At 35.0% G+C, this 25,639-nt stretch overlaps 1 protein-coding gene and 1 pseudogene across 4 annotated transcripts in view; both read left to right on the forward strand.

Annotated features, from left to right (window-relative positions):
* The window catches only part of LOC145263112 (uncharacterized), a 206,576-nt gene that overhangs the window by 128,626 nt on the left and 52,311 nt on the right, over positions 1-25,639 (forward strand). For 3 of the 4 annotated variants that reach the window (XM_080120051.1, XM_080120052.1, XM_080120053.1), the window contains exons 4-5: positions 2,634-2,687; positions 21,082-21,381. In XM_080120051.1, coding sequence (XP_079976177.1) covers positions 2,634-2,687; positions 21,082-21,381 — 354 coding nt within the window. The remainder of the gene's footprint in view (positions 1-2,633; positions 2,688-21,081; positions 21,382-25,639) is intronic. The other variant, XM_080120054.1, reaches the window with a different exon arrangement.
* Positions 7,467-7,585, forward strand: LOC145263521 (5S ribosomal RNA; annotated as a pseudogene).

Here is a 25,639-nt window from a genome sequence, read left to right on the forward strand (position 1 = left end):
TAACTAAAGATAAGTTTGTCCATAGAGCCCTGATCATGCTAAAAAAAAAAAAAAAAAGTGTATAAAAAGTCCGTTTTCAGTTTGAAAATTAATTTGTGAAACCGTGTACTTTTTGTACATGTTAATAAAATTGCAAGCAGACAAGAATATGACTTTATTATAATACTAGAATTCAAGCAAGCAAGGACACCTGGACGGTCCACAAGAGTTTTATAATTATTAAGATATAGAGAGAAGGAAAGATTATACTTCTGTTTTGCCGCTCCGGCCACTCCGAAGCAACAAGGTTTTATTGTGCAATGAAGGTTATGCAAACGTCAACTGCACATTCTTTTTAACCAACCCTGCAAGGCCAAAAGAAAAAATTTGGAAATACGAGATGCCTTCAATAAGTTTCCAGACTTTTTCGTATGGGCACTTTTATTGATAGTACACACATGAAACTCTAGTCCCCTTCAAAGTAATCTCCTTTGGCTGCAATGCACTTGTTGTACCATTCCAACAACTCTAGAAGGCCCCGTGGAAGTCCTCTTGTGTGAGCGTGTCAATGACCATTGTCACAGCCTCTTTCATCTCCTCAATTGTTTCATAACGACAGCCTCTAAGGTTTTGAGCTTAGGGAATAACCAAAAGTCACAAGGAGCAAGGTCTGAACTATAAGGAGGATGAGGAACTGTCTTGATGCCCATCTTTCTTTTTGATCTTCTTTGAGCAAACTTCACACATCGTCAGTTTCCTGCGAATAATTGTGTGTACAGTCCCACACTGACATCAAACTGTACACTTATCTCTACAGACACATAAAAGTCCTTATCTATGAAATTTTTTATTTAGCCGATTAACTCTGGTGTTCTGACTTCCTTACTCTTCCTCCACCTCCCAGCATCCTTCCGACTTCCCGCCTTCCTTGAATTTCTTCACTCAAAAACTGATGCTCGATTCATGAAAGATGGTCCAAAAGCAGTCTGAAGCATTCTATACGTTTCTCTGGCATTTTTTCCAAGTTTAAAACAGAATTTTATTGCATATCATTCTTCTAAAGTGTCCTCATGTGCAGATTGCATCTTTGAAATTCATCGGCTGTGACTATCGGGTTTTAGTAGGGTGTATTCCAATTCCTGCTGTAGCTGTTGGTTTGAACCTGAAATCATAAAAATTGGTCAGTCATCTCATAAGGTGTATAGCAATAACATACTGAATTTTCAGAAGTCTATGACAATTTAAATGCCTGCACAAAAAAGTCTGGAAAATTATTGAAGGCACCTAGTAATTATGTGATAAACAGAACGAGTGCTATTATTTTGGAGTTTTCCTTCTCATCAATGAGTTGTCATGCCAAAACTTGAAAGTTTAGTTTTCCCTGTCATATTAGCAAAATTGATGCAACAACTTAGAATTCTGATATGTCAAAAGTTTGTAGTTCGCTCAACCATTGCAACTTCTGTCTACATAACTCGTATACGAGTTGAAGTTAAGACACCATATGTTGTTTCCTTTTCCATCTTGGGTGTGTAAAGATGATTATATTGACGCTACAAGCATATCCAGCCAATTTCTGTGTTCCTACATCAGTACTTCTGATTAGCCGATAGGAAAACTGTCTGCTTACAGTGAGAAAAATAAATGATATTACAAAATATGTGACTGCGACACTTTGTCCTTTTTGGGATTAGTAATTTGTATCTTTTTTTTTTTTTTTTTTTTTTTTTTTTTTTTTTAGTTTCTGAACTGGTTTCTTCTGTTAATGTACTTCTTCCTTCAAACACTCAATCTCAGCTAAACCGCCATCTTGTCACAGGAAACAACAACAGCCAAGAGAAAATCAATCGAAACAGACTTCCCTTTATACATCGACAAGGGGAGATAACTCAAGTCTTAACTCCTCATTTTGAGCGTTTGTCCGGTGACCTTCTTCAAAAATGTTGCGTTGTGAACTCTTATGAAACATTGAGCGCATTTCTTTTCAATTTTGTGTTGCTAAATTACTTAACAACTGTATTTTGAACAATATCATAGTTGTGTTATTTGGATTATTCATTCAGGGTTCAATCCTCGGTATGGGCAGCACTCAAAATACAGTTCTACAGACATGGCTGACGGAACAAGAGCATGCTACCGCTGTATATTGAATAAAGGGTTCTATTCGAAATTAGATATTCCCAAATTTGACAAGATACATCTGAAGGCGGTTGGAGGTTACATAAACGTAAAAATAACATTGAATTTGGCAATTTGCACCTGATTTCAAACAAATTTAATTTATTTAATTGTACTCTTAGTATTGTCCGCAAGGATCCGTGGCATAACAGATAAAGTACTAGGTAAAATTCAATTCTAAATAACGTCTCTTCTGGAGGTCAAAGGTTCAATACCCAGTGCGGGCGATACTAAGAATACAATTTTGAAGATGAAAATGGTTTTTTGAATAATCCAAATAATGTAACTCTATTTCCTGATTATACATTCTTATTTGTCCGCACCTAACGTCCTCTACTAACTCCGGAAATTGATACTACATTCTTTCATTCCCTTTTAGGTTTCAGAAAGCTTCTTAGCCTAAGATTTTGTTTTTAAAATTTCTAATTCAATATCCTTGAACAAGTTATTTTTGTCTCTCTCTTGCCGGGTTGCAGGAATATATCGATCCTGACGCAGAACCTGAAGACAAAACATCAAAGGGTGATGCGGTTAGTAACGAGTTGGACATTGCAGTTGATGGTTTAGCAATCATGCCTGACCAAAAAGAAAATAAGCCATGCGCCTACACTCTCAACCTCTCTCTCTCTGTGCCTCCCTCGCATTTAACAAAATGGTTGGCATGATATATGTCGTTCTTGGCACACAAATTAACAATTCTCATTTCTTTCTCTCTGGATAGTCTGATTTTCGCGCCCTAACTCGCTATTTTTTTTTTTACACGCGTTCTTTATTTAGCATGATGTTGCTTATATCTGTTGACTTACGTCTTGACGAGATGTCTCCTGGCAATCTATAATGGCATCTAATTACTTTGATAATTCGCATTGCAAAAGAAATCGATGCCTTCCCGCTCTATTGTTCGCTTATACAATCCTTTGGGTAATCATTTCTATTACCGACATAAATTATGTTAAAGAAAGTATGTCAATCATGCAGTAAAGATAACAACCAAGAAATCTGAAACAAAGAAAATATATACACAAATAACCCTTGCCAAATGCAAGAAAATCTAGTTTTCTACCTACCTGCATAATTATAATCGTCTGAAAGCGTTGAAAATTTTGCATTTTGCTATAAGGTTGCATTTATGAGGGGTGTTCAACAAGTAAGGTCTCTGACCTACTTCCATTTGTCTGATCTAGTTAAAAAATTTTCGTGTGCAATGATTTATATCTCTATGGTTTATGTAGCAAATTACAGCTCAGAACTAATCAGTTTTTGATTTACACATGTTTGAACTGATTCAGATGTGAAAATGAATCTTGTGTGTCACATAATGATCCAGTTTTTATATTTGAAAGGACGCAGGAGATTTGATGAAATGGAAGAAACGTACGGTAATAATGCTCCATCATATGACCTTGTAAAACGTATCCTGAATTCAAACATGGTTAGAAATATGTATTTAGATTCTTCGGACTACTGTCCTCATCTTCAATGTCATTTTTGCAACGTTTCAGTGGATGTAACCTCCAACCTCCTTCAAAAATCCAATTATAAATTACTTATGTAACATTTATCCACTCATGGCTGATGGAACAAGAGTATGCTACCCCTGTGAAGTAAATAAAGGATTCTGTTCAAAATTTAATCCAAATTCGAGTGTTCAACAAGATACATCTGAAGAAGGTTGGAAGTTACATTGACCGAAACGTGAAAATGGCGTTCAAGATGAGAACAGTAGTCTGAAGAATCCAAATAATATGAATAACCAGTCATCTCAAAAAATTTAGAAACGTAATATGGTCGGAAATCTATGGAAACAGACCCCCCCCCCCTTCTGCCATCAGTAAAGTTGAGGCTGCCATTTTGGAAGATCATGTGACTATTCGTCAAATAGCCTGAGAGGTCAAGATTAGTACAGAGTTTATGGAAAAATATAATTCGTAACTATAACATATACATAAGGTGTCTGCCAGATGGATTCCCAGGTTGCTGACACCTTTCAAGAAGCGAGACCACATTGAGTGTTTAAAGATGAGTTTGGAAATGTGCCAAGAGATCGAGTCAGTTTTTTCCAAAGACTCATTATATCGAGAGATCAAAGACCAGTCAATATAGCAGAAATACTTGGACTTGCCACCTCCAAAGAAAGCAGCAATACAATCCTCCCTCCGCTGACAAGATCATGCTCACAATCTCCTGGGACCAGGATGGAATATTGATGACGGATTTCCTGGCAAAAGGATACTTCAGTTACAGGAGCCTTTATGATTCACTTTTGAGGAAATCAAAAGAAGTTATGAAAATCAAGATCAGCAAAAAGATCCTCCTTTCCCTGCAAGACAATACTCTTCCCCACAACGCATGTCATCAGATCAGAATAATTTGAAAATACCAGGCACTGTATGCAGAACGTTATCATCTCCCTCAACTAGGATATGCATATGACTGGGGACCGCGTTTGAATTTAATATTCCCTAGAAACTTCCTCCTTTGGAGGAAGCCAGTTCAACCCACCTAGGGTGAATACTACTTTCTTTCCTTTTGATATGTTTTTAAATAATTTCCCTATACGATATTTCCTTTTAGAATAATTTATGTCGGTAATAATAATGATGATTACCTCCTTTTTGTTTTGTTAAAACTTACCTTCCCCCACCCCCCAATATATGTGTGGTGTGTCTACAAGGTAACAAGACTGGGTATCCTATTGGAGCTAAGGGCAAAAGAAGGATAAGCAGATTGTATTATCTTCTGAATTGATGTCTTAGGAGTATGTGAATTTAATCTTAACTTTCTATAATCATTGGATATTTGTTCGCATCTCTAGCAGCGTCAGAATCTTTGGGAAAATCGCCATTGCAAATTTGACACCCCTAAGACAAAACTGCGAATAAAATATAAAAAACTCGTAATTTCTCTTTTAAAAGTGGGTTGTTTATTTTCTTTATGGAATATACTTTCAAAATAAACTATTAAAGTTGTTTGAAACATAATAAAAATATTATTTCTTATTTGTTAAAAAACCGTGTTGACAAAATATTCGCTCGCGGTGATTGAATACGCGGACATTTTGTCTACACGGTCTTTTAAAAAATAAAAAATAATATTTTTATTATGTTTTAAATAACTTTAATAGTTTATTTTGGAAGTATATTCCATAAAGAAAATAAACAACCCACTTTAAAAAGAGAAATTACGAGTTTTTTATATTTTATTCGCAGTTTTTTGTTGGGGGTGTAAAAAATTCCGCCAAAATTCTGACACTGCTATCGCATCTCCTTGTTCGTCATGACAACACACTTGCTCACAAAATCTCTCAGTATTTTTAGCAGAGAAGACCATCTCTGTATAGAAGCAGTTTCTCTAATAGTTTGACCTTGCTCTATGTGACTTTCTTTCTCTCAAGTTGAAATGGATCATCAATTGATCTGATTTTAACCAAGAGATTTTTTTTTTTTTTACATAGAATCTCCATTTATCAAGGCCCAGAGGTTTAAGAGTGTACATTAGTCAATGGTGTACAGTAGTCAATGGGACAATATCATAGGAATCGTTAATAGTGTAAATTTGGTAAATTGGATTATTTAAGCGGAACGACTCAAGAACTTGTTTACGTTGAACTTGAAGACAACCGTATTGTACCTATTTACTATGCCTCCCCACGGGACAGTTAAACACCAGGATCGTTTTTTAACGTGGAGAAAAGGTACAAAAATAAAAATTGTCTCAGTCGTGAAGGATTTCTCCTCCACCGAAAGAGAGCAAGAAATAGAAGTGCAGCATCTGAAGAACAGATACTACACTTTGATCTTGTCCCGAACCATATTGTAATCCGCTGGAAAACAGGCAAACAGAAGACAGTTCCACAGGTGTGCAGTTCTAAGAAAGAAACTTTGTTCATGGACTCTATGTTTAGGTACGGATAAAGAGTGGGGGAAATGATTCATAGTGTTTTCAGCTAGACGAGTGTTTCTCATGAAAGTTTGACAAGGAGTGACCATGCCATGAAAATAATGATAAAGCAAAGACAGGCTTGCAACATCTCTTCTGTGAGAAAGAGGTTGTGGGGAAGAGAAAAGGGCATCCCCTACTAGGCTGCGAAGTCTATTTTGAATTCTGTCAAGGCAGGATAAGGTCTTTCTAGCAGATCCTGCTTTTTAAAGATTCTAACAGTCTAACAATGCAATTGTTTGTATATCTCTTGCACTTGATTCACTGGATATATTTGCCAGGTAGTTTTTAGAACTATTTTTCATGAGTCCGGTTGCTCCTATAATTATTGAAATGGAAATCTTCCTAAGATTCCAGTTTTTCATGTCGTACATAAGACGTTGGTATTTCATCATCATATCCCCTCTCAACTCTGTTTAATCCAGCATTATTGAGGACACTAACTTCTAATAAGGTTGCTTCTTTTTCTTTCTTGTCCCATATCACTATGCCAGCTTTAATATCTCCGTTATCTAGATATGCAGCTGTAGGAATTTAGCACAACTATTTGATTTTTTTTTTCCACCCTGCCTAAGAGTGAGACTAGTGGTATGAGTCTGTGACTTTGTAAATATATATATATGATGCTCTCTGCTGGGAGTAATTGTCTAGCAGGGTAGAGGGAGCTCACCTTCTTTACAGCAGTCTTGTCAATGTCTTCAATGTATCTGTTTCATGTTGGTTTTGAAAAGGGACATTTCATTAGTTAGCTTGTATTATTTATTGTTACCTTCCTGAAATGGTATTGACATCGGACATTTTTATTTCCCTTTTTATGTTAATTTTTTTTTTTTTTACATTTGTAATACATTTCCATTTCTCTAAATTTAAAAAAAACAAATTATTTTTTGTAAAATAAGCATGCTTAAAACGTTTGTCTTGGTACTGAAATATATGTAAATCATCGGTAATATTACCAGGCAAGAGAACGGCACAGGCATGGATTTACAAAAACGTAGATTGATGGGATTTATAACATGACGATATTCTTTATACTGACGTTACACCATTTTGCACCCTAGAAATACTCAGTTGCGGTAGGAACCACATGAAGTTTGCCAACACCTGTAGTAAAAACAATACTATGAAACTGATTTTGTTTGAACTTGGCATTGGTAAACTCAAGTTTTCCATCCACGTCATTATCCACTTCATTGCTGCCGCCTCTCAAGTGAATTATGAACTAGTATGAACAGGTGTGTACATAATGATTATAAATTAAATTTGCTTTCATGAAGGAAATTCAGGAATGAACTTGTCTTTCTTGCAAGCTGTGACTATATAGAATAAATAAAACCTTGGGTTATGTATCCGACATTGTATTCTGAAGCATATATGGCATAATCACGTTGACACACTGGTTCCCCGCTGGATCACCCAAGTTAAGCAATGTTGAGCCTGGTCAGTACTAAAATGGGTGACCATTTGGAAATACCAGGTGCTGTATGTGCTCTTCTTTTGCCTTAGCATTGTTTCCAGTCGTCCTAGACTTCTCCTTGCCTTCCTTCTCCTTGGACTCAAACAGTGCCGACTCAGGGTAGGTGTGGTTAGAGGATTGCACAACCCTTGCTTCACAATTACATGTGCAGTTGCCCCTAGAAGGGGGTATCCTTTTTCTTTTGAGACTGAACAGAGGCATTGATTCTGGAACATTTGATTAGCATTTACTAAGATATCCCCAAAATAAGATAGATGTGTGTACTCATTTGTGAAGATACATGTGTGTACTCATTTGCCGTGATCGCCTCGCACGTTGTTTCGGGCCGAAGCCGTTGATCCTCATAACGAGCAAAACCAGAAGTCCAGTTTATGAACAAATGGATATTAACTTTTTTTAAGTTGACTTACACTGCCAAATTACAATTTTAGCTGGACATATAAACAGACAGAATGAATCGGAAATCAACAATGAAATACAGGATTCACACTCCATTCACCTACATATTTGGAAGTTTCTTTTTCTAGAACTAAAATAGACTGAATATTGTAGATATACTTTCAAGAATATGGGATTTCTGTTCAAATCTTCTAAGAGTAAGACAATCATTTTTTTATTTTTTATTTTTATTTTGCTTATTTGATGATCATAAAATCTAAGAAATAACAACATTGAGATGCAAAGCAACAAATAAAAAAAAAAAAGTCAAAATGAATAATAATTATTTATTTTTTCCAAAATAATATTGAAAAAAATAAATGTAAATATTTCCCTTTTGGTCTACCGTAATGTTTTACTTTTTTCTTTTTTTCCCGCCCCCATTTAATTTTTGTTGCTCTCTATTTCTTTTACATAACATTTTTCTTTTTTTGTCTCTCATTTTTTGTTTAATGAACTTAAAATGTTTTTAATTAAGATTACAAAGAAAATATTTAAGATCCGTTTTTTTTGGTTTTTTTTGTGTTTTTTTAGAATATCTTTTTGTTTTGTTCTTCCTTTATAAACCTTATTTTCTTTTTTCTTTTTGTTAACTTGTAAATGTTTTTATATTTTATTCTTTAATATTAACATTTTTTTCTACTAACAAAATTGATTTATGAACAGTTATTTTCTTTGTTTCATTATTGAGGTCCTTACAAAAAAATAAGTTTCATAACATATTCATTGTCAAATTGAATCATTTTTCAAATCAGTCCATTTTAACTTATTTGCAGACGTTATTTTCTTTTTTGTGTTTTTTTTCTTAATATATATTTTTTTTTTAATATAAGACATTGACGATATTGACATAATAATAACATTGTTTTTGCATAACGAAACGGATTTGTAAAAAATGTACAAAAATTTTAACCTGCTGGAGGAGCTGTTTTGCATAAAAAATAAATATTTGGATCTTCGAATGTAACTGTTATTGTTTTATATATGCTCTACTTTTCTATTTAGCATATATTGAGCTTTTAAGCAAAGGGGATTAGTATACACAGAATGAAATATAATTGGAAAAACATTTTTTTACCAAAAACTTTTTTAATATATTTTTTTACTCATTTTCATCCCAAACATAGCATATTGCCACTTGAAATTAAAGAGGCTACTATTCGGGATCATGTCTAATGGTGGACTAGGGAGTTGAGTAGCGAGGTGTCTGTTCACATTACATTTAAACTTTTGCAGGTTAGTGCAGTCAAGAAAGTAGGAAACAGGGAGGGAATTCTGAAGTCCAGCTGTCCGAGAGAAAATATTACAGTAGAAGGCTTTCCGGCATCTAGTGAAGGAGTGGAATTTTGCTGCTTGTCGGGTTGGTTGGGGGGTTGTACGTCGAGGGAGGCACATGTGCTACAAGTTTATCAGAGCACATTCCATTAAAGTACTTATAAAACATGCACAGGGATGCAACATTGCAGCAAGGGGGCTGAGGTTGTGACTTGGTTGATAGTGTGGGATTTATAATTGACTTTTTTTTTCTTTTTTTTTTTTAACCCTATCTAAGATGATAGATGCACTAGTCCAAATGTGACAACAATAATCCATGCATGAGCGAATTGTGGCTTTGTAAAGATATAGGATACTCTCCAGTGTGAGTAGTTTTCTAGCACAGTAGAGGAAGTCTAACTTTTTGTGGCAGACTTGGCAGTATCCTTTATATATTTGTTCCAATTCATTTTTCTGTGAATGTTAAGCCGAGGAGTTTGAAGGATGGACTCTCAGTTATTTGTCATGGCAATTGGTAGCTGAAAAGTTTAATTTGAATATAATGGCACTATTACCACCAAGATTATCACCATGGGTTCATTTTACTTTAAAATAATAATTTCGTTAGGTATTTTATTAAAAAATGCATTTTAAATGACATGTTCGATGGAAGAACAACATAAGCACCAAAAATTGAAAATTTTACATTTTTGTTGCAAAACACGTAAAACATCAAGAAGAATAAAAAAAAAAAAATCATTGCTGAATTCAAAGTATTTATTGTGAAAATAAGTATTTAAGTATCTGATATACGTCTGTTGAAATGTGGATACTTAAAACCATCGATTCTCTTTAAATTCTCTACCTAATTATGTTCTATTTGTTTTGATTTTTTCCAGACTTGCAAATCAACGAACGCTAACACCATTGTTGTTCATTGAAGTTGAACATCTAAAAAAATTTAATTTTTTAAGCCCCTTCAAATATGACTGGAAGAAAACTAATAAGAAAGGATGACCAGTTGGAAAGGGAAATAGCAAAACGGAAGCGAAATAGCGGAGAAGAATATGTCGGTAGTTCTTAAAAATGCATTGTAGGAAAGCATAGGCTTAGAGAAGCATGTTCTTGCAAAAAAAAAAAAAAATGTTACGTAAAAATAAGTGACCTGGAAAATTGCATTAATATTCAAATAATTCTGAAAAATAGGAAATTACAACGACCTCTATATGGTTTATCACTATATTTGGTTAAATTTGTACTTTATGTTTGAATGAGATTGTAAGATTAAGGTCTTTGTATTTAAATAGTTAATAAATTTCTTCGATTGCACAATTATGTAATCCCATTTAAAGGGTCAAAGAAGTATCATTATGTTCCAAACATTTAACCTCTTTTTTATGAAAAAGGTATCAAAGAGCACCTACCTTGTTCTCTACTAAAATATGAAGTAAATAAATTAAGGTTCACTTAGCTGGAGGGATTAGAGAATGTGTGCTGTTATTATTTTCACAATGGACAGCAACACGCATGATATCGAGACTTGCAAAGAAAAGAAAACTTTGATACAAACTTTTTGGGTGAAAGAAAAAAAGTTATCTATTTTGCCCGACTTCACACCTAAGTCGCCGATACGTATTTACAGCAAAAATTTACCCTTTAGCTTTTTTTTTTAAATTTCAGACCTCTAGGTCTTTTAGCTATAATTAGCTGTTGTTTTGCTATAATTCTTCTCTAAGACCAACAGTTCAGCCGGATCGCTTCCGAAGGAGTGAGAGGGGGAGAAATCCCATGTTTGTCAAGCATACCTTTCAAATAGCCACTTTTTTTTTTTTTTCATTTTTTGTTTTTTTTTTCGTCAATCTTTTTTTAGAAATTTTTTTTTTTATCAGGTTTTTTTCTTGAAACAGTCACTAAAACACTTTTTTTCTGAAATTTAAGGTTTTTTTTTAGGGTCGTTACAAAGTCTTTATAGGGTTTAGCCAGAAAAAATCAGTTTCTATTATATCTCAGTGTGGGCGACTGAAAAATACAATCGCGAATTACTTAGGATCTCTGTCCAGTCATGGCTGACTGTTATATCGTGGGATACATTAAGATCAATGTAGCATAAAATATCTTACCACATGTTGTCCAGCCTTCACGTGGGTATGTTTGCAGCACTTGGTGAAAGAATGGAACAATTACGAACAAATAAGAAAATCACTCGCTATTACATAACGATATACGTTTATTATGGAGACACACACACGTAACGACAATTTAAACATATTACATGAAAGGTTAGAAGTCCAAGTATAATAACAGGAACAAACCAGGAAAATGCTCATTTCTCCATTCTGAAAGTCACTGTTATCCCTCCCCCACACACTTTCTACTTTCAGTCGTTGATCTCGCGAGAAGTCGTGAGAATTTAAAGTCTAGGACTACAAACAAGGGGAGGCAACTTTAGCCAAAGAAGTAAAAAATTACTTCCCTTGCATTATACTTTTGTATCGTCCTAACACTGAAACACGAGCATGTTACTCTCGTGAAGTAGATAAAGGGCTCTGTTCGAAATTCTTTCCAAATTTCCCAAGTTCAACAGAAATATTCCTGAGTTGGACAAGATACACCTGAAGAAGGTTGAAGGTTACATCAACCGAAATGTTGCGAAAATAACATTCAAGATGAGAATAATCGTCCAACGAATCCAAATAATATGCATCACAGTTTGTTTTACAATAATCCAAGATCCTTAAATTTAAAGCTATCAAGGAGGCCCAATGTTGGTGAAGATTTCACATCATACTTTTATTGCCACAGAAATTGGTGAAATTGCCTATTTTTTTTTTTTTTGTAATATAAAAAAAAATACTCTATAACTAAATATTTAAAGGTTTCTAAAAAAATTAGAATCGGTAATGCAGAAGAAAATCGATAACTCTATCAGAGACGTCCCATTAGTAGTAAACCTGCTCCATAGCTGAAAGTTCATAGCGCCAGGCATTCTATCATGCGTCAATTTTAACTATCATAACAGAACTGGAAACTCAGTTGAAGATGTTGTTTGCGGTAAAGTTGGGGTAGGTCGGTCACTCCTCATACAACTTGTAAGTGCATAAGGATTGATGAACGTTCCACGCTATACTTTTATTGTCATCGAGATTGGTGAAATTGCCTATTTTTCCTCAAATAAACTTTTTAAAAATTAGTCTCTAACTAAATATTTAGCAGTATTTAGTGACTTTAGCGAAAGTTCATAGCGCTATCAACTCAATACAGTATTTAGTGACTTTATTGAAAGTTCATAGCGCCAGGCATTCAATCCTGCTTCAATTTTTACTATCACAACGGAACTGGAAACTCAACTGAATATGTCGTTAGCAATATAGTTGGGGGGGTCAATCAGATCATCAAGTCAGCTTGAAATGTTTGTTGATGTTTACAAAACATTCCAATTTTGCACGGCATATTTTTATGTACAGCTAAAAACATGCCGAGAGCAATGTTCACATATTTGCGGACACGACGGTGTCATTTTCCTGTTTTGCTCAAATAAATGGCTTATTCTTCCTTCCTTTCAGGACAGCGTGGTTCTGTTATGACAATTTAATGAGAGGTCACAGTGAAAGGTCACACACTGAAACGGGCTAGAAACTCGTTTCATCGACATAGCAAACTTTACAAAATAGCAGATTGATTCTTTTGCTAGCAACTGGTGCCAGCTGTAAGCACGGTTTATTTTTATTGTGAGAAAAATTAAATGATACGTTTATAAATGAATTGTAGTTTTATTAATGTTGGAACGATTAATCGGAATCAGAAAAATTGGAACTTTTGGGGAATTGGAAATGTGGAAAAGTTTGTGCATATTTTCCAATGCCAAAAACGATTGCTTTAAATATCTTTTTTATTTGATTTCGTTTAAAACAAAAACAGTAATAATGAAATAAATATTTATTGAATTTAAACTACCAGTAAATCTAAAAGTTATAGCCCCCCCCCCCCCGCCAGTGTTTTTTACATTTGAGAAATGTTTTTACGGTACTCAAGAAGAATAAGAACTTTATGGTTAATTTAGAGATTTATAAAGAATCTTTACTCCTGATCTGAAATAGAACACGTACATCAAGTCTGTCGCCAAGGTTGCTGGAAAGATGGTGGGATCCTTCTACCGTTCCAGAAAATATCTCACTACTGATGCAATTCTCTATCTATATAAAAGCCAAGTACGTCCAAGGATGGAATACTGCTGCCACATCTGGGCAGGAGCTGCTAAAAACAGCCTATCCTGCTTTGACAGAGTAAAAATAGACTTCATGGCTTAGTGGAGGATGCCCTTTTCTCTACCCTGCAACCTCTCTCCCACAGAAGAGATGTTGCGAGCCTATCCTTGTTTTATCGTTATTTCCATGGCAGGTGCTCGTCTGAACTCCAATCTCTGCCCCCTCCCCCCTCGCCAATCTTTCATGAAAAACACCCGTCTAGCTGCATCCACTGTGAAAAATTTCCCCCACTCTTTATCTGTGCCTAAATCAAAACGTGGATTCCATGAACAAAGCTTCTTTCTTAGAACTGCATGCCTGTGGAACTCTGTTCCGTTTGCCTGCTTCCCACCTGACTACAACTGGATGTCTTCAAGTCCAACGTTAACAAATTCCTAATGAACCGCCCCCTTAAGTAAACACCTAATCAAATCTCCATTAACGTAATGTACTTGCAATAACCCTTATCCCTGAGTGGCTTCCGGGCCTTGATAAGTGGTGACCACTGTGTAAAAAAAAAAAAAAAAAAAAAAAATCAGTAATTTAGTATGGAATCGATAATTGCATCGATTTCGGAAAAATATTGGAATCATTCCCTCACTTATCTTAAACACACTTGTCAGGTTATATATATATATATATTTCGAGATTTATAATAAATCAAAATCCGTAATTTAGTACGGAATCAGTAATTGTATCGGAATCGGGAGAAAAATATTGAAATTGTCCCATCACAAATTTATATCAAACAAACACCCGTTTCACATGTTTTCTTCCAGAGCATAAAACACACCCGAATATCTTATAAAAAACGAATGTAATCTTGACTATCGTTTCAATATCGCGGCATTTTTGGTCTGATGAAATGGAATTCCACTGAAAAATGTATGCACATATGTAACCAATAATTTGTATTATTTGAACTACTGTTCTCATCTTGGATTTTATTCTTGTAACATTTTGCCAAATATGTAACCTCTGACCTCTAGGTGCGTTTCATCAAACTTAGGAATCCATACAGAATTTCTTCTAATGGCATCTTTGAGTAAAACAATGGCTTCCTAAGTGGACCTAGCACAATTAATACAATATGTGACTATCTATATATATAAAAGGAAAAATGTGTGTGACCATTTCGTGTATGTCTTCAAAAGGCTTTTCGAGCACACACTCCCGGGGTCGTTACTATCGCTTAAAACTGTGTATATAGGTTCTATATAATAATATGTAGGATTTGGGAACGCATGTAGCTTATAGATTTATTTACGTCGACTTTTACAAAATTATTGCTATTTTGGCTTCTCGTGTGTTGATTGGGCTTTTTAGTATAAATAAAGTGAAACTAAACTCAAACGACGTCTTCGGCATTGCGCCGGGAAAAACGTCCAGAAGCAATCAGCTTTGATGATCAGTTGCGTTGCTATTCAATCTGGACAATTGGGAGCGGCTTTCCCCCTCCCCAACATCTGTTGGGGGAAGAAACAGTTAAATTCGGGTAAACAAACCCAAACGCTGCGTGACTTCTATTTGACCTTCTTAATTAGGTCAAATGGAAGGAGCAGAGTTAATTTTTATTGCGCACGCCTGTTTTTATAGTTAAATAACCTGCTTAGTGTTGTCTGTCGCCGTGGCTCAATGGTTAACTTAGCACGGTTTTTTTTTTCATACATTAATTTCCAACTCAAGGGTACGGGTTCGATCCTCATACACTCACCTACAAAATAATATTTTATTATTATTTTAACCCCCCCCCCCCGGAGTTTTGATTTACCTCAAGACACCCGGGCATCGCCGGGTACCCACCCCCCGGTTAGTCTATTATATAAAGGATAGTTGTCTGTGTATGTTTGTATATCCAGCTAAAAGTAAAAAACTATAAAGCAAACACCCCCAAAGTTGGTCTTTTCTTGATCAGTGTTGTCCAGGATGAGTAATATCTAAAATCTAGAAAAAAGAAAATATTCATTCTCTGTGAGTCAACTGAGCTAGGTTTCGTCAGAGGTAGGAAGGGGCAGTTTTTCATTGTTATTATGTATTAACTAGCTGGACTCCTGGTCATACAATATGCTTAAACATGATATTTTCATTTATGCCGATTGCGTATGCATTATTGTAGAATTAATCTTCTATTGATTATTATATACTAACGGTGGGTGTGTGAGGGTGGGGGGTACCCGGTCATAAAATATGCTTAGATATATTTTAATTTGTCCAGATTTCATATGTATGTATTATTACAGGAATGATTCTAAAAAAAAAAAAAAAAAAAAAAAAAAAGTATTTGTGTGCCATCAGCTAGAATCGAAACTGAAAGCAAAACTGTAGCATTCAAAGCTGGTGACGTTACCACTGTACGAACGTAACACGCATATGAACTGATTAAAAATAAACTAAGATGAATGTAAAAAATGTATAACGATTTTTTTAATTTTGACCCATTTTTAACTTCTTGATAACTATTTTAACCGGCTAAAGACTAAAGAATGGTTCATAAAAAATCCAATCATTTGAGGCTCCTAGCACCATTCTGCGACTTTTAATTTCGAAAGAGATAGTTTGAAAATATGGAGACAGACAGACAGACAGACATGGTGAATTTTATAAATTAGATTATGAGGAATAATTTGCCCGGTGGACTAATTCGCAAAAAAAAAAATTTTTTTTTTTAAATAATAATGATAATGTCGTTAATCAAATTCTATCTGTTTGTTTACAATATCACATCCACTGATATTTGGGCTTGACGATGAATGCCCTGGAAAGTCACTTCTGATTAATGTTTAGTTTTAAAATATGCAAACAAAGAAATAATGTGCAGTGATTTTAAATGGTACTTTTTCCTTTATCATAAATTAAATTCATTAATAAGGAAAAATTTTAAATAAAATGGTGAGGTACATATGGGCTTGAACAGGGGATCATTCGATCTATAGTCGAATGCTCTAACGCTGAGCTATATTTCCAGATGTTAATTTTTTTTTTTTTTTTTTTTTAAGAAATGATTTGTTGAGATTTTATTATCTCCCTTGCCGGTGTAACATAAAATATTCCCCTCTGTAAAAATTATTTTTATCTATAAGAAAGAACTATTTTTTAAGATCGGATTTTTTCGGTTTTCGATACTTATCTGAGAAAGAACACTGACAAACATAAATTAACTTTGTGTGAAATTTGAAAAAGATAGGCTCAGCCGTTTCGGAATTTATGAAGAAAGAACTTGTACGAAGTGACTTTTCTATAATAGTAGCAAGAAAAATGCAAACTTATTCCTTGATGAATCTATTATATAAAGCAGAGTTTGTGTGTATGTCCAGTCAGAAAGGAATGGGCTGGGCGGAGGAAGAAAGAGGGGTTTAGGAAAAAGGAGGAAAACGGGGAGGGGGGAAAGAGAGAAAGATGGAGAAGGGGTAGAGAGATGGACGTTTTAATAGAAATGTTACATTTTTTCCCTGGGCAAAGCCGGATAGCCTTGCTAATTAATAATCTATATATCTATAAAAGTGGTCCGTCTCTCTGTGTGTCTGTGTATATTTCCCTACGCATTAACTCTGTCAATTTTCAGTCTACAGACTCGAAATTTCATATACAGGGTACTGAGATTTGGGAAAATCTTTGTAATCCTTTTTCGGCCAGAAATTTGGCTGTTTAAGGGTCAAAGTTCAACGATTCGACCTTTGAGAATTCTACCAAACTCCTCTTCCAATTTTGGGTCTAAACACTTGAAATTTTAGATATGGGTTCCTTGGACATGGATCTAACTTAATAACTTGATTTCAGCCCAAAACAATAAATGTTAAGGGGTCATAATAGGGGTCAAAGTTTTTTTAAAAAAATTGACCACTTTTTTTTTTTTTTCTCAACATACACCTTCAAACGCCCGGGCAACATCGGGCTGAAATGCTAGTACTTAATAAATTAGAACAATATATTAAGGGGTTGAGAACTGTTGTTGAATAATATCGCCACTAACTACGTTAGCGTAATGCAAAGCTTTTTGTGAATAAACAAATAGAGCAATGTGGTAATGATGGTCAATGCTTGTATGAAGGCATTGTAGTAGCATTCACTGGCAGCGCCTGGCCCGGTGGGTTAGGGTTACTGTCTATCAACTTGATTATTTCATACAGATTCCCGAGTATAGCAGGATGCCCTTAAGAAGGTCAGAGGTTACATTGTGTCATAAAAAAATTTAACTGTAACAAAAGACCTATTAGCTTTAAGGATTCTTGCACGTATCTAAACAGCTGATGCTGATGTACTGATAGCTCTCATGCTTCAAGAGATATTCAAACTGGTAATGTTATAGATTAAAATGTATGTACTTCATCTATGAGGTGCCTTCAATAAGTTTCCATACTTTATTCATATAGGCACTTTTCTTGATAGTATACACATGAAACTCTTGTCCCCCTTCTAAGTAATCTCCTCTGGATGCAATGCACTTGTACTGTTCCAACAACTTCTGGAAAGCCCATGGAAGTCCTTTTGTGTGAGCGTGTCAATGACCATCGTCACAGCATCTTTCGTCTCCTCAATCGTCTCATAACGACAGCCTATGAGGTTTTCCTTGAGCTTAGGGAATAACCAAAAGTCACAGGGAGCAAGTTCTGGACTATAGGGAGAATGAGGAACTGTCTCGATGCCCATCTTGGTCACAACAATGTCTTTCTTTCTGATTTTCTTTGTACACTCTTGGGACAAACTTCATGTAAATCTTCTGCATTTTCAGTTCCTCGTGAATAATTGTGTGTACAGTTCCCACACTGACATCAAACTGTGCACTTATTGTCTCTATAGACACACGACGGTCCTTATCCATGAAATTCTTTATTTGGCCAATCAACTCTGGTGTTCTGATGTCTTTACTCCTCCTACACCTATCATCTCTCAAAGACTCCCTTGCCTTCTTTGAATCTCTTATGCCACTCAAAAACTGATGCTCGAATTATGCAAGATGGTCCAAAAGCAGTCTGATGCATTCCATACATTTCTGTGGCATTTTTTCTCCAAGTTTAAAACATAATTTTATTGCATATCGTTCTTCTAAAATGTCTTCACGTCCAGATTGCGTTTTTGAAATTGTGACAATCAGGCTTTAGTAGGATGTATTCCAATTTCTGCTGTAGCTGTTGATTTGAACCTGAAATCATAAAAATTGGTCAGTCATCTCATAAGATGTATAGAAATAACATACCGAATTTTCAAGAGTGTACGATAATTTTAAATACCTGTATAAAGTCTAGACACTTATTGAAGACACCTTGTATATCCCTAGTAGACATAAAGAAAGCAAGTTTCTTAACAAAAATAAAATGAGGAATTGTGTCAAAAAAAAAAGATAGAGCTAAAAAGATTGTCATATATTCATTGAAGAATATAAAACTAGTTGTCTCCCTTACAACTAAAAAGTGTTATTTCTTTTTCTGTATAAGTTTTAAAAATGTGCAAACAAATATATTATTTTGATTCTTCGGACTATGGTTCTCACCTTGAGTGTCATCTTCTCATCCGACCTTCTTCAGGTGTATCTTGTCGAACTTGGGAATGTTTCTTTTGTCGAACTCTAGTGAATCTGGACAGAATTTTGAACAGAGCTCTTTATTTACTTCACGGAACTAGCATGCTCTCGTTCCATCAGCCATGACTGGATAGAAGTTCTAAGTCATTTACAATTGTATTGTTTTGGTATCTCACACTGAGTATTGAACCTTCACTTACGGGTCATTGGTGGAGTAGTTAGAGCATTTAAAAAAAAAAAATAAATTGTAAAAGTGATATTCTCTTGAATGTTCAATTCTGAGTGGGCGACCAAAAATGCAATTGCAAATTACTTAGAAACTCCATCCAGTCATGGCTGATGGAACGAGAGCATGCTACCCCTGTGAAGTAAATAAACGGTTCCTTTCGAACTTCCATCCAAATTCCCAAGTCTGACAAGATACGCCTTAAGCAGGTCGGAGTTTACATCGACTGAAACGTTGTGAAAATGACACTCAAGATGAGAACAGTAGTCCGAAGAATCTAAATAATATGAATAACCAATCCTCATCTCAAATTCAGAAATGTACACAAATAAAAATTATAAACTAAAATAGTTTTACTGAATCTCGAAATTATTATCTGAAAATATCAAGATTAAGCAATATAACATGTTATATTATCTTGCAACACAGTTATAGAATATTTCGTATAGGACATCCTGTGAACTTTCCACATTTTTGGGGGACGGGGGATGATGCACACACACACACACACACACACACACACACACACACACACACACACACACACACACACACACACACAGCTTTATATTATAGATTTAATGCTAGTGGAGGGTGCCTGGCGTTGCTTGATCGTAAAAAAAAAAAATTGTGACAGCTGAGGAAAGGTTGTAAATCCGTTTAAATATATTTTAATGTAAAAAAAGATTGTGACATTGGTGGTGGTGGGGGGGGACATTGTTCAGCCATAAAAAAAAAATGGGACTTTGGTGTCATCAGCCAGAAGTGAAACCAAAAGCAAACTTTTGTAAGCAAAAAAATAAAAATGCTGGGTGCGAATTTGCATAACTTAAGTTAGCAAACGAACACGTTACAGATGGGACCATGAAGACACATGATATCACGTTGCAAATTTAGCTTTTTAAAAACGAAAGAACAAAATGACAGTTTGCGCATACACAGTTTGCGCATACACGGTTTGTAAACGGTGCCAAAAGCAAGGTTTTTATCTGACCCCACTCCCACCCCCTTTCAAACAAAATGACATTTCTACACAAAATAATTGACAATTTTTTCAATTTTTCGATATTATGTGTCAGAGAAATCGTTCTTTCTAGCGGTACAATGTTTGTGACTGTTTGATGTGGATGACAAAAGTTTTTAGCTGACATACAAACACACACACACACACAACTCAGAATTATATAATAGAAGATACTTTTTTTATTTGACTTTGAGTTTGTGTCTTTCTTCTGGACCTTCTTTATCAGTTCATAACACTTTCCAATTTTGACTGGTCTCTGGACCATTATATTTTTCAAATTTTGATCCATTTTAACGTTAGAAATGCGTTCACTACTTATTTACACATGCAGACCAGAGCAAGAAATCACTGGAATTGGACGTTAAAAAAAATCTCTAACTTCAATAAGAACAGGAGATTAAACCTTAGTGACAATGTATCGTGTGAAAAAGAAAAAAAATTAAATGTCTATATCTTCTTGAAGACTTTTATATGGGTCACAAACTAATGTCTTTTTTTTTTTTTTTTTTTTTTTTTTTTCAAATCTGCACTTTGAATGTGCTGTGTTAAAAAGAAAAGTGTTCGTATTGTCTTGAAGACTTCTATATGGGTCACAAACCAAGATTTAAATAAATGTCTTTTTTTTTCTTTTTTTTTTTAATCTGCACTTTGAATGGTTTCTAAACCGTTAAAATAGAATTAAATACTTGTAATAAAAAAAATAATTTGTTTGCATTTTAGTTTAACGTATATAATATTTTGTGTTTTTAGATGTTAAAAAGAGAAACCTTGAAATTATTTTTATTTTATTTTATTTTATTTTAGAAAGAGCTTCAAGATCAGATGAAGCAAAAGATTGAAGATGATGATTTTATAAACGGTTTCAAAAAAGAGGGTGACGAAGATGAGAAGAAAGATGAAGAGGGTGGGGAAAAAACGAAAGAGGAAGCCACAGAGGAGAAGAAGGAGGAGGAAGTGGTAGAAGAGGCTAAAGAAGGGGAGGAAGAGAAGAAAGAGGAGGTGAAAGAAGACGAAGAAAAGAAAGAGGAGGAAACGAAAGCAGTGGATGAGGAGAAAGAGGCGGACGCAGAAGTGAAAGAAGATGTGGAAGTCGAAAAGAAAGAGGTGAAAAGAATAATTTCAGAAAATTTGCTCGTTTGACTTGCTTTGCATTGGTTGACCTTCCCTTCTCTCTTTGCATGACATTCTGACGAGAGACTTGTAAAAATCGGTTCTCATTCTAATTTACTCTCTTTCAAACTTCTAAAATTTCTCTTTGAACTAACAATAATCAATGAGTATGCTTTATAATGATTTCTATAAAAAAAAAACAATCATAGAAAAAAAATCACAATTGAGCTAACAATGATCGTTGAACTAAATGTGTTTTAAATTTGAACATTTTAGAAAACCGAGTAATGTATCATTTTTTTTTTATTACCATATATACTTGTGTTTGCATCTTGGAAGGGTTTAATTTTTTCCTAACTTGCGATTTACAAATTACAAAAATACGAAACTTACACAATCTAACAATCCAACCTCCGACATCACGGCCGCCATTCTGGTGCTAGCCGGAGACACGTACACACAACACGAAAACAATGTTTTGAAAATCTAGCAAAAATTAATTTTCCTGAAATTTTTCAATATTTAAAAATAAATTATGCCGGCTGATAAAATTTCAAAACCTTTTTTTTAAAGCTAGAAAGATAAAATTTAAAAATACTTATTTTTATATATATATATATATATATATATATGAAACTAAACTAAAAAAAAAAAACGCGCGTTCACTCGTGGTCTTTTCATTTCGGGTTTGTATTACTGTAGATTCTAAACAAGTTAAATGGTCCGTCTCATGACTATTTCTTGAACAGATAGATAATTTCCTTTTTGATGTTTTTTGTGTAAGACCTATTATAAATTGTTTCTCGGCATCTGTGAGCGATAATACGTGCATTTATGCAAGTGTGGTCTATTCAATTTTCATAAATAGAACCAACCCGCTGCACCATTACATGCAACGGATACAACTGCTGCTAATCAGATATTCTGATCAATCACATGCTGTAGATTCCAGGCGCAGTAACTGTTTTTAGACATAATTTATGTCACGTACCATAATAACGTAAATGCATCCATTGCACGTCAAGTCATACCAAAGACTTATAAAAATGGTACTTAATACTCCTTGCGAAACTCTCAGTATTATTCTCCATTATAAGGGGAGAATCAAGGATCACCGTAGTAATCCTGGAAATGGAGTGGCGCCTTCCCTTACACCTCTGTGTAGCAGTTATGAAAAGAGTTTTCAGGTTGCTCTAAACTATAGTCGGACACTTAGCTATATAGTTATATATATATATATATATATATAGTGAATAAATGACAAATATATTCCAAAATTCATGATGTTGACCATCTTATAATTTATTCCTTTCAGTTGACATTTACAATTCTTGACAGTATCTTTCGTTGCACAAAATAAATCACTTAATTATTATATCAATCGGTGATTGATTTTGCACAACGAAACCGATAATGTCAAGAATTGTAAATGTCAACTAAAAGGAATAAATTATAAGATGGTCAACATCATGAATTTTGGAATATGTTTTTTTCTCATTTATTCATTATATTGCTCTGTAATTACATTGAGCTTCTTAAATAAGGATCGGTATGTATTATAAGAAAATATATTTCTACAGAAATATATATATATATATATATATGTATGGTAGCTCCCTTCAGTCTTGATAGACTATGGATACCCACTGTAAAAGTGCCTGCGCATGGATTTTTTTTTTTGTGTGGCAAAAAGTGCAATCTTCAATCAAACCTCTCCTGAGTCAGCGTTGTTAAATACCAATGGAAAGTAGAGGTTTAGGATGACTGGAAACCATGCTGAGATAAGTGGAGACCGCATACGGCGCCTAGAATTCCCCAATAGTCACCCATAGTGTACTAGCCAAGCTCAACGTTGCTTAACTTCAGTGATCTGATGAGAACCAGTGTGTCAAAGTGATTCATATATTCCAATCCCCAGTCAACAGACTCTGACCTTTCCCTTTGCATTGATTGACTAGCCAATAGACTCTGACCTTTCCCTTTGCATTGATTGACTAGCCAATAGACTCTGACCTTTCCCTTTGCATTGATTGACTAGCCAATAGACTCTGACCTTTCCCTTTGCATTGATTGACTAGCCAATAGGCTCTGACCTTTCCCTTTGCATTGATTGACTAGCCAATAGGCTCTGACCTTTCCCTTTGCATTGGTTGACTAGCCAATAGGCTCTGACCTTTCCCTTTGCATTGATTGACTAGCCAATAGGCTCTGACCTTTCCCTTTGTATTGATTGACTAGCCAATAGACTCTGACCTTTCCCTTTGCATTGATTGACTAGCCAATAGACTCTGACCTTTCCCTTTCATCTTTGCATGAACTAACAAGACACAAAATTGTTTCTCATCTCTCTTTTTTCATATATATATATATATATTTATTTATATAGGATTTTTACTTGTTGAAAAATTGGAATATAGTCTCTCTATTGAAACATTTTAACCGATTCATAATGGTAAGAGTGTTCGCTAATGAGCCAAGAGATTAGGATTCATTCCTTGGTCGAGTCATACCAAAGACTTCAAAAATGGTGCTTGGTGCCCTTTTGCGAAACACTCTTCCTTATATGGGCAAGTGAAATAATCTTGATAATGGAGTGGTTCCCTACCTCCTACAACTTCGGTGTAGCAGCTAATGAAAAAGGAGCCTTTAGGTTGCCCTCAACTATAGACGCCCAATTACCTTTTTTGATAGCTTTGTAATGATTGGCTGACCGATGGACTCTTGACATTATCCTTTGTATTGATTAACTGATTAATGGTCTCTGACCTTTCCCTTTGCATTCATTAGCTGGCCAATGGATTCTAACCTTTCCTTTGTATCTTTGCTAAGACATAACATTGCTTCTTACTCCCTTTTTTTTTGCATATTTAAATCCTCAAAATGAGAGGTTGGACGCATGTTCAGCTTAATGGATACAGTCACTGACAATGGAATAATAGGATGCACCAAAATTCAAATCCTTGCAGATCTATCATGCATGCTACAGTGCTGCTATCCCTCCCCAGCTATGGGTAAAATAAAATGTCCTATGAATCATATCTGCACTAAATGATTTCAAAATGATTTTATGACTCTGCATGAAATCATAAGTTAAAGGGGTCCTGGGTATAACCTTAAAATATATCCAGTGAAGAAGCCCCCATTTGTAAGCTGTGAGAAATGTGGAGCTACCTCTTGGTTGACATTGCTCTCAGGTCCACTTTGGTTCAGAGTGGTAGTTTCTGTTAGGGCAACCTTGTTGGTGAAGCCTAAAGTTAATTTACGGCAGCCCAATGTAGAGGATCATGGTTCTACCAGATTAGACTGTCTGAAGATACTGGCTTCCTGACTTAAAGGTCCTGGATATGACCTAAAACTATATCCAGTGGTGAGGCCCCAGCTTGCAGGCTTTGGGGAGTGTGGAGCCACCCTTTAATTACCATTGCTCCCAGGTCCACTCTGACCCGGATTGGTAGTACCTGTTAGGGTCCCAACTATGGGTTAAATAAAAACTGACTTGAAAACAACAAGTATTCTATTAAAAAAATCTTTCTTCAAAATCTTTGGATTCGGCATTAAATAACCTGAAAAGGGTTGATATGCTGTAAAACAAAAACAACCAACCAACCAATCCTGACTTAAAATACACCAAACATTGATGTTATTATTTTTTTTTTCTTTTTGTTCTGGAAGTGCTCCCCGTTGATATATATGCATTTCTGGGCACGTTTAACAACATTTGCAGCAACTGCCTGTAGATCTTCTCTGGTGATTCTCCTGATAGTGTTGGTAATGTTCTCCTTTAGTTTGTCTAGATTGTGAGGATTATTCGCTTAAACTTTTTGTTTTTAAAGTTCCCTAAAGATAAAACTCACATGATGACAAGTCCTGGGAACGTGGTGGCCATAACCCTTTGCTTATTGTTCTCTTTTCTGTAAACATGTCATGCACTCGTATCTGTGAGACATGTGGCATGTAGTGCCATCTTGTTGGAAAAGGAATTGCATTTTGTCTTGTGGTGTCAGTTTGTCGTTAAGAGAAAGATTAGATAGATTGGGCTACTTTTAAGTGGGCCACCATTTTATAAAAACTTTTTCCAATATTACTGCATTAAATAACCTTAAAATGGTTGATATGGTGTAAAAGAACTAACCAAGAAAGCCTTTCTTTGGACAATCATCAGTGAGGTAAAGTTTCTATTTCTACTTTTATATAGATATCATAAATTAAAGAAGATTCTACATTTTTTAGGCAATTATCACTAAGCACCTTG

The sequence above is a fragment of the Euprymna scolopes genome, chromosome 38 (assembly GCF_053919585.1).
Source record: "Euprymna scolopes isolate OS-2025 chromosome 38, ASM5391958v1, whole genome shotgun sequence".
NCBI classification, from domain to species: Eukaryota; Metazoa; Mollusca; class Cephalopoda; order Sepiida; family Sepiolidae; genus Euprymna; species Euprymna scolopes.